At 40.2% G+C, this 15,225-nt stretch overlaps 2 protein-coding genes and 1 long non-coding RNA gene across 3 annotated transcripts in view; 1 reads left to right on the forward strand and 2 right to left on the reverse strand.

Annotated features, from left to right (window-relative positions):
* LOC111188312 (NACHT, LRR and PYD domains-containing protein 12-like) overlaps positions 1–15,225 on the reverse strand; it is a 1,256,108-nt gene that overhangs the window by 307,725 nt on the left and 933,158 nt on the right. The window lies entirely within an intron of this gene.
* The window catches only part of LOC125789922 (uncharacterized), a 286,929-nt gene that overhangs the window by 257,891 nt on the left and 13,813 nt on the right, over positions 1–15,225 (forward strand). The window lies entirely within an intron of this gene.
* On the reverse strand, positions 11,165–12,993 carry LOC125789905 (NLR family CARD domain-containing protein 3-like). Its single transcript, XM_049473001.1, has one exon. The coding sequence runs from the start codon at positions 12,986–12,988 to the stop codon at positions 11,165–11,167; it is 1,824 nt and encodes a 607-aa protein (XP_049328958.1). The 5' UTR covers positions 12,989–12,993.

The raw sequence follows: 15,225 nt of genomic DNA on the forward strand, positions 1-15,225 counted from the left end.
AACTGAGATGCTGGTGCTGTTGTTCTCCCACTGCACACGGTCACTCAGGTTTGTGGACGGTGCAGTTGGTGGATGCCGATGTTTCAGGGAGCCTTCGTGTCTATGTTACCTTCTGGCTCTCTGCCTTTAGTTAGGCTGTTTTATTTAGATCTGCCGGAGTCATTTGCCACACTCTGATAATGTTTTATATTCTCTGTTTTACATAAATCCAGTTAAAACTATTTCCATCTCTCTGCTCCTCCGAGTTACTGACTGCCCACCTGTCTGACCCGATACTGATGGATGTTGCACCCTCAGGCTCTCATGTCTCCTGTCCAGCCAGACTGATGGAAGTTTCTGAAGTCAGCTCTTCTCCATCACCCACCACAGATCAGCTGCTCATCATCCATCTTACTCTCCACTACAGATTACATCCAAGCTTACATGAACTCTAACTGCTTCCATTAGTGGCGCTGCTATAATCCCGAATACATAAAACCTATATGGACGTATTAAGACTTTTTTTTTCTTTAAAAGCTGTTTGACCAGTGGTAGGATGATCCCCCCTTAAATGTGAGTCTTGGTCCTCCCAAGGTTTCTTCCTCCTCCAGCTCTGAGGGAGTTTTTCCTTGCCTCCGTGCACGCTGGGGGTTCTGTATTCTGTCTTTCCTATATTTAATGTTTTGCCTGATTCTTTGTCCTGTGATCATGTTTCTGTAAAGCTGCTTTGTGACAACAACAGTTGTAAAAAGCGCTATACAAATTAATTTTATTTGAAGGTTTTGCTGTGGCTGATCTTAAACAGGCTGTTCATGTTTCAAAAACCCTCTAACATGGCTGAATTATAACAAGTCTGTAAAGAAGAGCAAAACTCCTCCACAGAGACTCATTGACAGTTAGGACTGACTCTTAATTTCAGTTGTTGCTTCTAAGGATGGCACAACCGAGTTATCAGGTTTAGAGGGCAATTTTTTTCACATAGGGCCAGGATTATTTGAATAGATGTTTTTTCCTGAATAATGAAATTATAGTAGCAACTGTTCGTGTTTTTTGCTTCTTTTTAATTATTGTTTATCATTCCAATATCATTTTGACAAGGCAACTTAGTGGAACTGTGCCCTCTCAAATCATGGTAGTAGAGAGAGTTTTGGTTTGTTTTTTTCACCATAAAAGTGCTTCTTTCACTCTTCTCCTCCAGCGCTGCACAGCAACATGACTGCTTTGTTTACACCTGGGATCAGCTGATCACACTGAAGCTGGCCGGCATGATGACCAGAACAACTAACTTCCCCAAAGATTTTTGGAGGCGGAAACACAGGAAATACAGAACAGAAAAATTAGCAGCACACAGGGAGAGAGAGCGAGGGAGAGACCCTGGACTCATTTCCATCAAGAAATGTGTTTGTTGTCTGAACATTGAGCTACTTGCTGTTGGATTCTTATTATTGAAGCCATATTATTTACAGAGGGAGTTTTCCCAATGTGGCTGTTTATGTTCCTTCCTCTGCCAACCCAACATCGGCGGGTGATGTCATTTATTCAACAGTGACACATCTTCAATCTCACCACCCGAGTGCTGTTAATGCCATATCAGGTGACTTTAACCACGTCACAATAGCTAAGGCACTACCACACTCACTTAGTACATGGACTGTCCTACCAGAGAGGAAGGAACATTGGACTTGCTGTATGCTAATGGAGCAGCTCCGGCCCATGGTCCAGCCATTTCTGAAACCCCTTCAGTTTACCTTTTAGCCCTTCCTGGCAGTTGAGGATGCCATCATCTACCTACTCAACCTGAGTTTATGCTCACCTAGACAGAACAGTCAGGACTGTGAGGGTCATATTCTTCAACTTCTCCACTGCATTTAACAGCATTCGACCTGTTGTTTGATGTTAAATGAAACGGACGTAGGCACCTCCCTCGTGTCCTAGATTGTAGACTATCTGTACAGACCCCAGTATGTACGCCTGCAGCACTGTGTATCTGATAGTGTGGTTAGCAACATCGGAGCACCACAGGAAACTGTCCTCTCTCCCTTCCTCTTCACCATTTACACCACAGACCTGCCACCTTCAGAAGTTTTCTGATGACTCTGCAATAGTTGGGTGTATCAGTAGGGGTGAGGAGGATGAGTACAGGCCGACGGTCTAAAGCTCAATGGGAAAAAGACTAAGGAACCGGTGGTGAATCTGAGGAGGAACAAGGCACTGCTGACCCCTGGTCATCAGGGGGGTCAGTCTGGACACTGTGGAGGATTACAGATATCTGGGACTGTACAATGACAATAAACTTGCCTGGGCTAAGAACACTGATGACCTTTATTGGAAGGGCCAAAGTCGTCTGTATTTTCTGCGGCATATGTGGTGGCGAGGGCTATCCTCCATACTGGGGCAGCAGCTGACTCAACAAACTGATCTGTAAAGCTGGTGATGTGGTGGGTGTGGAGCTGGACTTGCAGAGGGCAGTGTCAGAGAGGAGGATGCTGGTTAAGCTGCAGGACATTATGGACAGTTTCTCCCACCCACTATAGGACACAGTTGTGAGTCACTTGAGCACTTTTAGTGCAAGACTCATTCTGCCAAAATGCACAGAGCGCCACAGGAGGTCTTTCCTACCTGTGGTGATAAAGCTCTAAAACTCCTCCCTCAACATGTGACACTATGGTGCTTCTTCCTCTACTTACTTTTCTTATTATTATTCTTTGCATTTGAGTAATAGTAATTATAAAAAAGAGGTGCAATGATTAGAATTTTTATACAGGAAATTCTTTATTATTACAACTACGGTCATTTTATTTTATTATATTTGTATTTGTATAATATTTTATTGTGTAGATTAAATGAGTAGAGAATTTTGTCGTGTTTACATGAATGGTTGCAACTGTAACAACCGAAATTTCCCTCTGGGATCAATCAAGTATTTCAGATTCTGATGGGGAAGAGTAATTTAATGCTCAGACACTGCTAACAATGACCCTTCATAAATGTTGTATCTTTAGTGCTTCCTTACTGAACCCCACCACTTCAGTCCAACCCAGAAAAAAATCCTGCTGTGTTTTTGGTAAAAGTCTCCACTGTGGCTAAGTTCTGTGTTTCAGATTTCTTAATAATTACATGTTAACTGGAATTATAATCTGTGTATTATACTGATATTATACAGTGACTGTAGGTGTGTGTGCACAGTTGTGTAGTTCAGTACTCACTGTAGTTTCTCCAGGTTACAGTGAGGATCCTCCAGTAGATCAGAGAGCAGCTTCACTCCTGAATCTCCTATCCCTTTCTCATTTAAATTTAGTTCATGTAATTGTGAAGAGTCACAGATCCTTTGGAGAGAAAATTGTAATTTTAACTGGTTTAATCTACTTTTATTGTTCATGATGTTTTTGTAAAAGTTATAGTAAATCAGTAACTCACTGTAGTTTCTCCAGTTTATAGTGAGGATCCTTCTGTAGATCAGAGAGCAGCTTCACTCCTGACTCTCCTGGTTTATTGTAGTTCAGATTCAGCTCTCTCAGGTGGGAGGGGTTTGATTTCAGAGCTGAAACCAGAGCAGCACAGTCTTCTCCTGTAATACTGCAGAATTCCAGTCTGTAGAGCGAAGGACAAATCTCACTGACAGCTTAACACACATTTAACTTATACTGTGTTACACAGAGCATGTTTAGACACTGAGGTTAGTCAGATAATTGAACAGTATTTAAAACTGTAGCAGTATAAAAGGTTAATTTCACTCTCATCTGATAAATGTATTTGTGGTTCTGTTAGCTTTCTTATTAGGTGGTATGATTAGCATACTTTGTAAGATGGATTTCACACACACTACAAAGCTGAGACTGCTCTATTCAGAGTCTTCAATGAGCTTCTGCACTCTGCTAATACTTTACACCTAAACATCCTTCTTATTGAGTTAAAGTGCAGCTTTTGATTCTGTTCACCACAAAACATTAATATATTTCCTCTACTGGTATAAAAGGCATTGCTTGTTCATGTTATATCTTTCCAACAGAATACTTAAAGTGTTCATTGTGGGGGTTAAAAGACCTCTTTGGTGATAATGTGTAATTACACAGAATAAAGAGTAGAATTCTTAGTGAGGACTCCGTTGAGCTCTTTTTGTAGCTTACTCAACTTGGTCTTTAGTTGTAATTCTGAGTTTCTTTGGTTTAACAATGTGTGACTGAGTTTACTTTTCTGATATCTCAATCGGCAGCTGGTCATGACTAGAAAACACACCAAGAAAAACCTACCAGACAAACATGAGCACTCAGTGATAGTCAGAGAAGCACACTAATGCCATTTTTGAACAATATTTTGCCCCCTCCCCACTTTGCATTCTGTTTACAAGAAAATAATCTTAAGAATTACTGCGATAAACTTTGGAAAGCAGAAAACAGCCATTACTCCTGTAATAATAGGTGTACAGTAGGGTTGCAAGGGATTGAGAATTTTACGTTATGATAACCGCCTCAGAAAAAAAAAACAGCAGTATCTTGATTATCCCAGTATTATGGTTGTTACACTGTCCCTTTACTACATGAAAAAAATGTTTTGTTTAATTAACTATTTATTATAATTGAAAGTTGGAACTGTTGTAAAGGCATGTACAAAATATCTCATTCCAAAAATAAAATGTACACCTGCTATTATGCAAAAACTGAAACATTAGGAGGAAAATACTAAATGTTTAAATAAAAATAAGAGTCTCTTTAGAAAGAAAAAATATGCTTTGTCATTGTAAACATAAAGGTGAGAAAAAGTGCAGGAGCTCTCCAACATTTTTCCTGGTATATTTTTTTATTGCACCAGTTGAATTTCTATGTTTTAATAATTAAACCGGGTTATTATGCAGAAATGTAAGCAAGTTGATTTTTTCAGGGCTCAATCTTAGCAGACTGACAGATGTGACAGACTGTCTCTGCATGTACTAAACTTTCTACATCGAGCCTGATTTTATCCATTTCAGCACACGCTTCACGGCCACACGCACAAGATTTTACAGCACCTGTGTTCCCATAGTTCAGATGACTGAACAATTTTTCTGGCACTTAACACGTGGATTGTGCAGGAATAAAAAGTTCTTTAGTCAAGATTTTACACATTTCTGGCCAGGATTAACTACTTTGATCTTCAGAGAGGGAAGGTGTTTTCGGAGATGGGAGAACAAGTTGATGTATTTGCTGCTTTTGCTGCCACTTTTCTTCCATATTGTGTGCAAATGATTTACCCATCATCACGTCTGTTTTGTGAGTATCCAAAGTGGTCCCACACTGCTGCTTTTACTTAAGATTGGGGACATTTTTTGGGGGAAAAAAAATGGGCAAATGTTCGTTTAAATTTATTTCATGTAATTGTGAAGAGTCACGGATCCTTTGGAGAGAAAATTGTATTTTTACCTGGAATAATCTACTTTAATTGTTCATGATGTTTCTGTAAAAGTTATAGGAAATCAGTAACTCACTGTAGTTTCTCCAGTTTAAAGTGAGAATCCTTCAGTAGATCAGTGAGCAGCTTCACTCCTGACTCTCCTGGTTTATTGTAGTTCAGATTCAGCTCTCTCAGGTGGGAGGGGTTTGAGTTCAGAGCTGAAACCAGAGCAGCACAGTCTTCTCCTGTAATACTGCAGAATTCCAGCCTGTAGAGAGAAGGACAAATCTCACTGACAGCTTAACATATATTTAACTTATACTGTGTTACACAGAGCATGTTTAGACACTGAGGTTAGTCAGATAATTGAACAGTATTTAAAACTGTAGCAGTATAAAAGGTTTATTCCACTCTTATCTGATACGTATGTTTGTTCCTGCACTCCTTCCTACACTACCTCCCGGCCGCTGCGCTCCTCCAATGAACATCGCCTCGCTTTGCCAAACATTCACACAAAGCAATCCAGACTGTTCTCATACAGAGAGTTCCCCAATGGTGGAACTAAGTACCTTCCACTACCAGATCAGGAGAATCTCTCGCTATCTTTAAGAAACTCCTGAAGACAGAGCTCTTCAAAGAGCACTTACTCTCCTAACACCTCTAAAAAACGAACTACTTCTAACCTAATTTCCTTCTTCCCCTCCTTCACTCCTCTATCCCATTATTTCCCTTTGACCTACTTTAGGCCCTATCTAAAGATGTTTTTACCTTCTATTACTTTTGTACTTCACTATTGTAAGTCGCTTTGGACAAAAGCATCTGCCAAATGTAATGTAATGTAATGTAATGTAATGTAATGTAATGTTTATGATGCTGTTAGCTTTCTTTTTAGGTGGTAGGATTAGCATACTTAGCAACTAAGCACTGTTCATGACTAGAAAAGACTGCAAGAAAACCTACCAGACCAATGTGACCATTCAGTGTTAGTCAGAGAAGCACATTGATGTCATTTATTACTAGGGCGGGGCGGTATTGATTTTTTATAACCGCGGTAAAAAACGCATCACCGCGATATTGCGGTTAACCGCGAGACCCCAAACCCCCCCCCCCCCCCACCCACCCAAAAAAAAAAAAAACACCACAAATTTATTGGTAACAAATCTTTATTCTTCAAACCATACAGCCTACATACAACCTCTACATAAACCATAAATACAGCATAACAAGTGAACATATGCTGCCTGTATAATTCGTCATTGTACAGCTAACCTGTCTTTTTCCGAGCAGACTTTTTGAAGGAGGAGCTTGTCCGCCTCCCCCTTCTCCATCCATAGATCTATTTTAGGGCTGGCCCGAATAGCGGTTTTGAGCTCAGGATATTCGGCAGTAATTGGTAGCGAATATTCTAATATTCGTTTAAAAAAAAAGACGAATTAATCCACAGCAAAATTTGCCACTGACCCCCGGCCCCGAAAAAAAATATATTTCTCACCCCTTTCCTCGGGCCGTTCGGGCTCAAGGCTCAAGAAGTCTGTGATAGGCGTCTGTTTTTTTTTTTATTCACACTCTTCTTATTTCTCATTAAATATCTACTACATACAGATTATATCTGTACAGTATCATTTATTTCACTTCCCTCCTGAATATTTGGAGTGCATTATGTCTCCTTATGTTGTGTAGTTATGTAGTTTTCACCCCAGAATTTCTGCTGCCTCACACCAGGCTTCGGCTGCATCGCAGGGCAGGAGCGCAGCTGCGTTACGGCTATTTCGTTTGAATTGTGCAGTGCAGAGTATTACAGATTTTGTATTTTTGCACTTGGGCTATTAGCTCAATATTAAATATTTCGTTTGTTTATAAATTATTTTATATTCTTAAACCATGTTAAATTATATTCGATTGGAGGAAATTAATTCAGACATCATTTCTTTTTTGTCCCGTTACCGTTCCGCAAAAAAAATCCTTCTTTTAATCCCGCATCAGCCCGCCACATACACAGTTTTGCCGCACCTGCCCCGCGGTCCTAAATAAATTTAATAAATTACATTTAGTGCTTGGTTTAGTGCTTGGTTTTAATATTTATTAAAACCGCGCTGAATAGTGCGGTCACGTTTCTTACCACATTACAAAAAAAAAATCGGTGTGTGTGTGCGCGTGTCGGTCCATTCTCCGCTCCTTTTTTGTGCTTAAGGTTTTTTTGTTGCGTGCATGAGAATCACTGCATGATTATTACAATTTTCTTAACTATTTATTAATGTGCTCCCACATCCTCTGGATTGATTAAACTCCTGTTCCCGCCAATAACAATTCAGTTCTGTCTGTGCCGCAAGATATCCTGACGGGACCCGCGTCATATAATATGTTGATTAAAATGTCGTGACGTTAAGAAATCGACCAAAAAAAAGACATTAGTTCCATTTTAAAATAATAGAAACCTGTCCTTTATGTTTGACAATTTTTGTTTCACTTTACGTGTCCTTACTCATCTGAAGTTTATTTATCTGAACTGAGTTTTATATGGTTATATTTGTAGCGGTTCCGCGTGCTGTGAAAGAGACAAGGCGCAGCGCATTTTACCTCAGACTTGGTCAGATAACAACATTTCAGTAAAGATGGTGGTTATAGTTTTATATCATTGCTTTGCTGTTTGAACTACACTTCAACCAACCTTACTATTTTTACCAAGACTGAGGCGCAATGCCGCGCGTTCTCCGCGGTGCTCACGCAGAACAGCCAGCAGCCAGACAATGAATTAATATATTTTACTTTCTCAAAATGTGACCACGGAACACCTTACATGGCTCTATGGTTTACCTTGAGGTGGGTGAATTAGTTTGATGTGTTGGCGAGAGGTGCAGACACCACTTTCCGGCAAATCTTGCAGATGATTCTCTTCTGTTCTGAGTCTTTTTCTTCCGTTTTTCTCAACTTACTGAGCCTGCCCTGTAGCTTCCATTTCCGAGCCAATATTAGTGCTGCTAATCTTCACTCTCTTCAGCAGCCTCAATGGAGACGAAGTGAGCAGGAGACTACAGAGCTGTTCTGACCTCAATGAGTACCACGCACCGCGTTTTGCTTAACCCATTCGCTGCCGCGCCAGTGCAGCGGCAGCACAGATAAATGACAAAAAAATTTATATTCGATATTATGAATTTTGAGATCGTTTGACACCAATATCTATCGCGATCAAAATATATTTGATATATTGCACAGCCCTATAGTGTAGGACTTACACTTGACATATTAATACTGAATTCACCACAGTTGTGCTTATATGGAGCATTTTACTACCGCTCAAAACGCAGTCAATCAGATTTGACAGCCATAAAAAAATGCGGTAATGACGGTAATGAGCTCATCACCGCGGTGACGTCCCATAACCGCGGTATTGCGGTAATAAAATTATCGTCACAGCCCTATTTATTACAATATTTTTTCTGGGATTAAAAGCATGAATTCAGCTTTAACTGGAAATATCTGAGCAAAACTGTGCGGAACTGAGGTGCACAGCTTTGGACAGGCTGTCTGAGGCGGTTACAGGGTTCATACACTTTTCGTATTTTCATGGCCGTACAGTCTTTAAAATATCAGTGCAGACATTAACAACACAACAAAAAATCCATGTCAAAACTGATTATAGTAGGCCTACAATGTTTTAAATAATAAAAAAAAAACATTTCTTTCAGCAATGCTGACAATCTTCAATAAGAAAATGTGTGTCAAATCCTGAGAGCTCTATTGTGTATAACGGAATTATCTCTGAGCTGATTCCATACGCTGCTAAGCATTTCTAATGTTTAACTTGTAAACAGTGGTTCATACTTTCATCAAATAACATTATATAGACTATTTTGTTTGAAACTTTGAATACATTTTTAATAATATGGCTGTTGGCTGAGATTTCTAAACCTGCTTCCCAAAGAAAGAAAGAAAGAGATGGCCATTACAGCCTAAAATATGCGTTAAAAAAACACAAATTAGTAACTTGAAATAGATTTAAGTCACACAGGTAACCTGTCAGACAACAGCAGGAGAACTGTATACAGTACAATAATCAATATTAGAAGCAACCAGCTCATTACATTTTTTTTTTGCTTTTAATATTGGCTCAAAAACAAAATATTAAAGCAGATTTTTTTTTCTGGTCATAGAGATTTTTTATTACTGAACTATTTAACATGTAATATATTTAATATGTGAATCACTTATCAATTAGTGTAATGATGCAAAATAAATTAAATGTGTGTAAAAAAGATAGAAAACCTGCTTTTAGAGCCACTCTAAAATATTAGTAAACAAAACTACACTGTTGCGTTGAGCTCTCAGGCTATGTTGTTTTCCTTCTAATTTTAATATTTATTTTTAATGTACACGATGGAAAATGTGGAGAGATATACAAAGCGACCTACACTAAATAAGCATAACCCCTTCCTTCAAACACACCTCCCATCTCTCTCACTCTCAGTGCTACAGACAGCGGGGGGTGTGCAGGATCTCTTCTGTGTGTTTTGGAGAAGTTAAGTCTGTTTCACAGTTTAAAGGAACAGCGACTTTTCGGCACGTTTCTCTCACTGAGTGAATTAGTGTTACAGTGCAGCAGCTGAAGCTCTGGTCAGATTTGCTGTTTTCAAATTCCATGACGTTTCCAGGTTTTCATGACCGAACCCTGCAGGTACCTTGTGTTTACGCCCGCACCCCCTCCCCCTCGTGCCCGCACCCCGCCTCCCCCTCCCGCAACAGTGCTGCTCACTCAGAACGCTGTGTATCTACTTCTTGTGTCAAAAATCAAAACACTGCAAAGGCGTGTTTGTTTTTATTTCATTATGTGACATCGCAGGGTCCGCAATGTGACTATCGCACATGTGCACATCGCGATTTTAATGCTTAAACGATATATCGTGCAGCCCTAATACTAAGAGTCACAATATTTGTACAGTATAATATATTACTTACTACTAGCTGTTTCCTGCTCTGAATTGGTTCAGGTTTCAAAACAGTACTATAATCACCAAAAGAGTTTTTAGAGGTGTCAAATTCTGAAATACAACATATGAATATACTAAAACATTATAAAATCTAATTAAATTGATTTAAAGTCTATTTGAGGTCTGTGTGCATCTGATGGTAATCAAGAGCAGATTTTAATGAATATTACTTCATGTTAGGTTGCAGGGTAGTACTCACTGTAGTTTATTCAGTTTACAGAATGGATCCATCAGTATTTCAGAGAGCAGCTTCACTCCTGAATCTCCTGGTTTACTGTAGTTCAGATTCAGCTCTTTCATGTGGGAGGGGTTTGATTTCAGAGCTGTAAACAGAGCAGCACAGCCTTTCTCTGTAATACTGCAGTCACACAGCCTGCAGAGAGAAAGAGAAAAATCCTCAAAGATAAAACATTTGATGTAAAAATGTAAGTACTAAATTTCACATTCTTTCAGTCCCGGGGATTATGTTTATTTATTGGAAAAGTGAAAAGCTTATTCGTGTGAAACAGTAGACTTAACTGTTTCATAAATTTGAACACTCGTTTTGTATACATTACACCTTAAGTGCACAAAAAGAGTTTTAGTGCATTAAACTGGTTCACTACTTAAGTGTACATTTTGGATTGCAACGCTCTTTAAGAAATACTCATAGAACTGGCTTGTTAATTTCTCAGGTCGTGCACTAGTAATTTGTTAATTGTTAAGAGTGATCACTTTCAGGAAACGCACCCCTGATTGATATGTTTAATTTTTCAAAAAATCATCAAAGGACAGACTATTCTATACTAAAAAATATAAAACAGCATATATTAAACACTGAATAATGAAAATACTCACACAACCTTCCTGGATACTTTGACCACTGGTAGCATCCTCAAAAGACATTCTTCTGATTTATCAAATTTCTTCAACTCAAACTCATCCAGCTCCTCTTCTGAATTCACCATCACAAACGCCACAGCTGACCACTGATCAGGAGAGAGCTTAGCTCCACTGAGGTCACTGGAACCTTCTCTGTTCAGGTATTTCTGGACTTCCTGCACTAGAGAATGATCATTCAGTTCATTCAGACAGTGGAACAGACTGATAGTTTTCTCTGGAGAGGGATTCTCCCTGATCTTCTGCTTGATGTACTCCACTACGTCCTCTTTACTGTGAGAGATGTTCTCTGTCTGTATCAGAAGACCTCGTAAGAGAGTCTGATTGGACTCCAGTGAGAGACCCAGAAGGAATCGGAGGAAAAGGTCCAGGTGTCCGTTCTCACTCTGTAAGGCCTTGTCCACGGCTCTCTTCAGGAAATCAGACATTGTTCCTTTTTTGGAGAAACCAAATCCACTGTGTTTCTGTTGCAGCACATTTCTGTTGTTGGAGATGAAGGACAGAAACTCATATAAAGCAGCCAGAAACTCCTGAACACTCAGATGCACAAAGCTGAAAACCTTCCCCAGGTGAAGTTCAGACTCCTGTCTGAAGATCTGGGTGCACACTCCTGAGTACACGGACACTTCTCTGACATCAATGCTGCACTTTCTCAGATCTTCCTCATAGAAGATCAGGTTTCCTTTCTCCAGCTGTTGGAAAGCCAGTTTTCCCAGAGCCAGAATAATCTCTCTAGTCTGGTCAAGATCAACATCACTTTTTCTTTGGTACTTCTGGCTGCGGTGTTTGATCTGAAAGATAAGGAAGTGTGTGAACATTTGAGTCAGAGTCTTGGGGATCTCTCCTCCCTCTGCTTCACCCAACATCCTCTCTAGAACAGTGGCTGAGATCCAGCAGAAGACTGGGATGTGGCACATGATGTAGAGGCTTCTGGAGGACTTCATGTGTGTAATGATTCTTTCAGCAAGGCTCTGATCTATGATCCTTTTCCTGAAGTATTCCTCTTTCTGAGGGTCACTGAACCCTCTTACCTCTGTTACTTGATCAATACAGTCAGAAGGGATCTGATTGGCTGCTGCTGGTCGAGTGGTTATCCAAAGGAGAGCAGAGGGAAGCAGGTTCCCCTGGATGAGGTTTGTCAGCAGCACATCCACTGAGGCTGACTGTGTTACATCAGATACTCTCTCATTGTTCTGGAAATCTAGAGGAAGTCGACATTCATCCAGACCATCAAAGATGAACATGACTTTGAAACAATAATAATCTCTTGTTTTTAATTCTTTTGTTTCTTTAAAAAACTGATAAAAAAGATCCACCAGACTGAGTTTTTCAGTTTTTATCAGATTCAGCTCTCTAAAAGGAAGTGGAAATATGAAGAGAACATCCTGATTGGCTTTTCCTTCAGTCCAGTCCAGAATGAACTTCTGCACAGAGACTGTTTTTCCAATTCCAGCAACTCCTTTAGTCAGCACAGTTCTGATGGACTGGTATTTAAAGAGGTCGTTACATTTGATGGGTGTCTCCTGTGTTGCTGGTCTCCTGGATGCTGCTTCAATCTGTCTGACCTCATGTTCATTATTGACCTCTCCACTCCCTCCCTCTGTGATGTACAGATCTGTGTAGATCTCATTCAGAAGGGTTGAGGTTCCAGGATTTGAGATTCCTTCATTAATTTTCTGAAATGTTCCCTTCAGTGTTGATTTGAGCTTTCGGTGGCAGGATGGAGCCAGTTCTAATAAACAGAGAAAAAAAATACAGAACATATTAACATTTGACATTACTATTAATATATCATGTACCATATTAAACCCCCATGTAGAAATGTGGTGTTAGGAAGTTTGAAGTGGTCTCATACTGTTTCAGACTACAGAAAAAAACCTAATTAAAACCAAATTTCAGAATATCCCAGCTCTTATTCAGAAACAAACAGAGAAACCCCTAGATGTCTTTTCTTTACCTTTTTTGTGGATAAACTTAATGACAGTAAAAAAAAAACTGTTTGATTATAGATCAATTACAATTCAAAGTCAGAATTCTAGAAACAGTATCTCCACAACAACGGCATTCATTTGGTTTTCAGTCTGGACTGTAGCACTGAAACCAGCTTTACTAAGAGTAAATAATGATATACACTTCTTTTTCTTTCATACACAATCAGATGACCAACTCAGTGTCATGCAGCCACACCCTTCTCTATGGGTCCAAGTGAAATAGGCCAGGTACTGAGGCTGGGCTAAATAGGGAGCAGCCCATAATTATATGTTCGGAAGTCTGTTGAGGTTCGCCACACTCGCAAGGTCCATAGGTGGTGTGGCAGGTCTTCTCCTTTTACACCACCACCTGGGTCCTTGATGAATTGTTGGATGTGGGAAAACCAAGCTGTCTCCCATGTCTGCTTCCAGGATGCTGCTAGCCAAGCATCCCTGGAGAGGTCCTCAGGGATAGTCTGTAGCATCTCTTCTGCTGCCTTGTTGTATGGACGATGAGACTTGAGTCCTGCTGGGGCCGGTGTTGTAGTGACTCTGTGCAGAGTGTGCGTGTTATACTTCTGGGCTTTTCACACCAGAGTGAGGGTAGCTGCTTCCCGTTGGAAAATTAGCTGGGGCGAGAGTTAGGACACGGAGATGGATTTCAGGCAGCCAGTTACACAGGGCACAGGGTGCTATAGATGGCAGTGTCTTCCTTGGTCATGTGTGGGGTTCTGCTCCATGCAGGGGCACAATATTCGGCTACAGAAAGGACAAGGGCTTGAGTGAAGATGTGTAGGGTCTGAGGGAAAGCTCCCTAAATTGAACTGGCTAACCAGCAGTTGAGCGAGACCCTTGTAGTTACCTTGGCCTTAACTTCATTGAGGTGCTGCTTATTGGACAGTGTTCGGTCCAGTCAAACACCTAGGTACTTTGGGGCTTGCTGGAACTTCTGGCAGTTATTGCCAACATACACATCCAGTTTCCTTCTTACGCACACTAAGCTGCAGGTGCCACTTTTGGAGCTAGTCTGCCAGGATGCCCATGTCTCGGTTGAGAACCTTCCATCACCTTCCATGTTATGAAGGTGATGCATGATTGCCAAATTGTCTGCATAGCCTTACTTAGTAGATTTTGTTTCTGGCAGGTCGTGAATATAGACAACATTGGCAAGAGGACGAAGCCTTGTGGGACACCATTCCTCAGCCTTCATAGCCTGCTGGTCTGGCCTTCACTGGTCAGGACAATTAAGCTACGGTTCACAAGCATCTCCATGATGAACCTCACTATATGCCGGTCCGGGATAGTCCTCAGCAGTTTCAGGTGTAGCCCATGGTGCCACGCAGTGTCACAGGCAGCACTGCCATTCTTGTACTGCTAGATCGTAGTGCTGCATTTGACACGATCAGTTCTAACCGATAGGTTTGAAAATCTTATAGGAATTAAAGGATCTGCTCAAAACATTTCTCTTTACACAAGCTTTTGGATACGTTTTTTTTATTATAGTGTTTATCTGTAATTGTTGCCTGCTCTTTCTATTAGCTATAGTGCTTCATTATCTCTAACATTAACACTGAACATATACCATCACCTACTCACACTTATAACTCAGAACCTGTTTCTACATTATCTATAGCTCTACATTATCTCTTTAACATTAACACTGAACATATACCATCACCTACTCACACTCATAACTCAGAACCTGTTTCTACATTATCTATAGCTCTACATTATCTCTTTAACATTAACACTGAACATATACCATCACCTACTCACACTCATAACTCAGAACCTGTTTCTACATTATCTATAGCTCTCCATTATCTCTTTAACATTAACACTGAACATATACCATCACCTACTCACACTCATAACTCAGAACCTGTTTCTACATTATCTATAGCCCTACATTATCTCTTTAATTCTCTTCTCTTTAAATTCTAAATTAATTTACATAATGAGAAATCACATGACTCTCACTGGTCTGCAGTTTGTTAGCGAGGTCTGTCTGGTTCATGTTTCTCAGGACGTGCAGTGTGATCTTC

The sequence above is a fragment of the Astyanax mexicanus genome, unplaced genomic scaffold (assembly GCF_023375975.1).
Source record: "Astyanax mexicanus isolate ESR-SI-001 unplaced genomic scaffold, AstMex3_surface scaffold_32, whole genome shotgun sequence".
Classification (NCBI taxonomy): Eukaryota; Metazoa; Chordata; class Actinopteri; order Characiformes; family Acestrorhamphidae; genus Astyanax; species Astyanax mexicanus.

Bases quoted from the DNA above. Each gene is read 5' to 3' on its own strand.
- LOC125789905 (XM_049473001.1), bottom strand. From the start codon at position 12,988: ATGTCAAATGTTAATATGTTCTGTATTTTTTTTCTCTGTTTATTAGAA.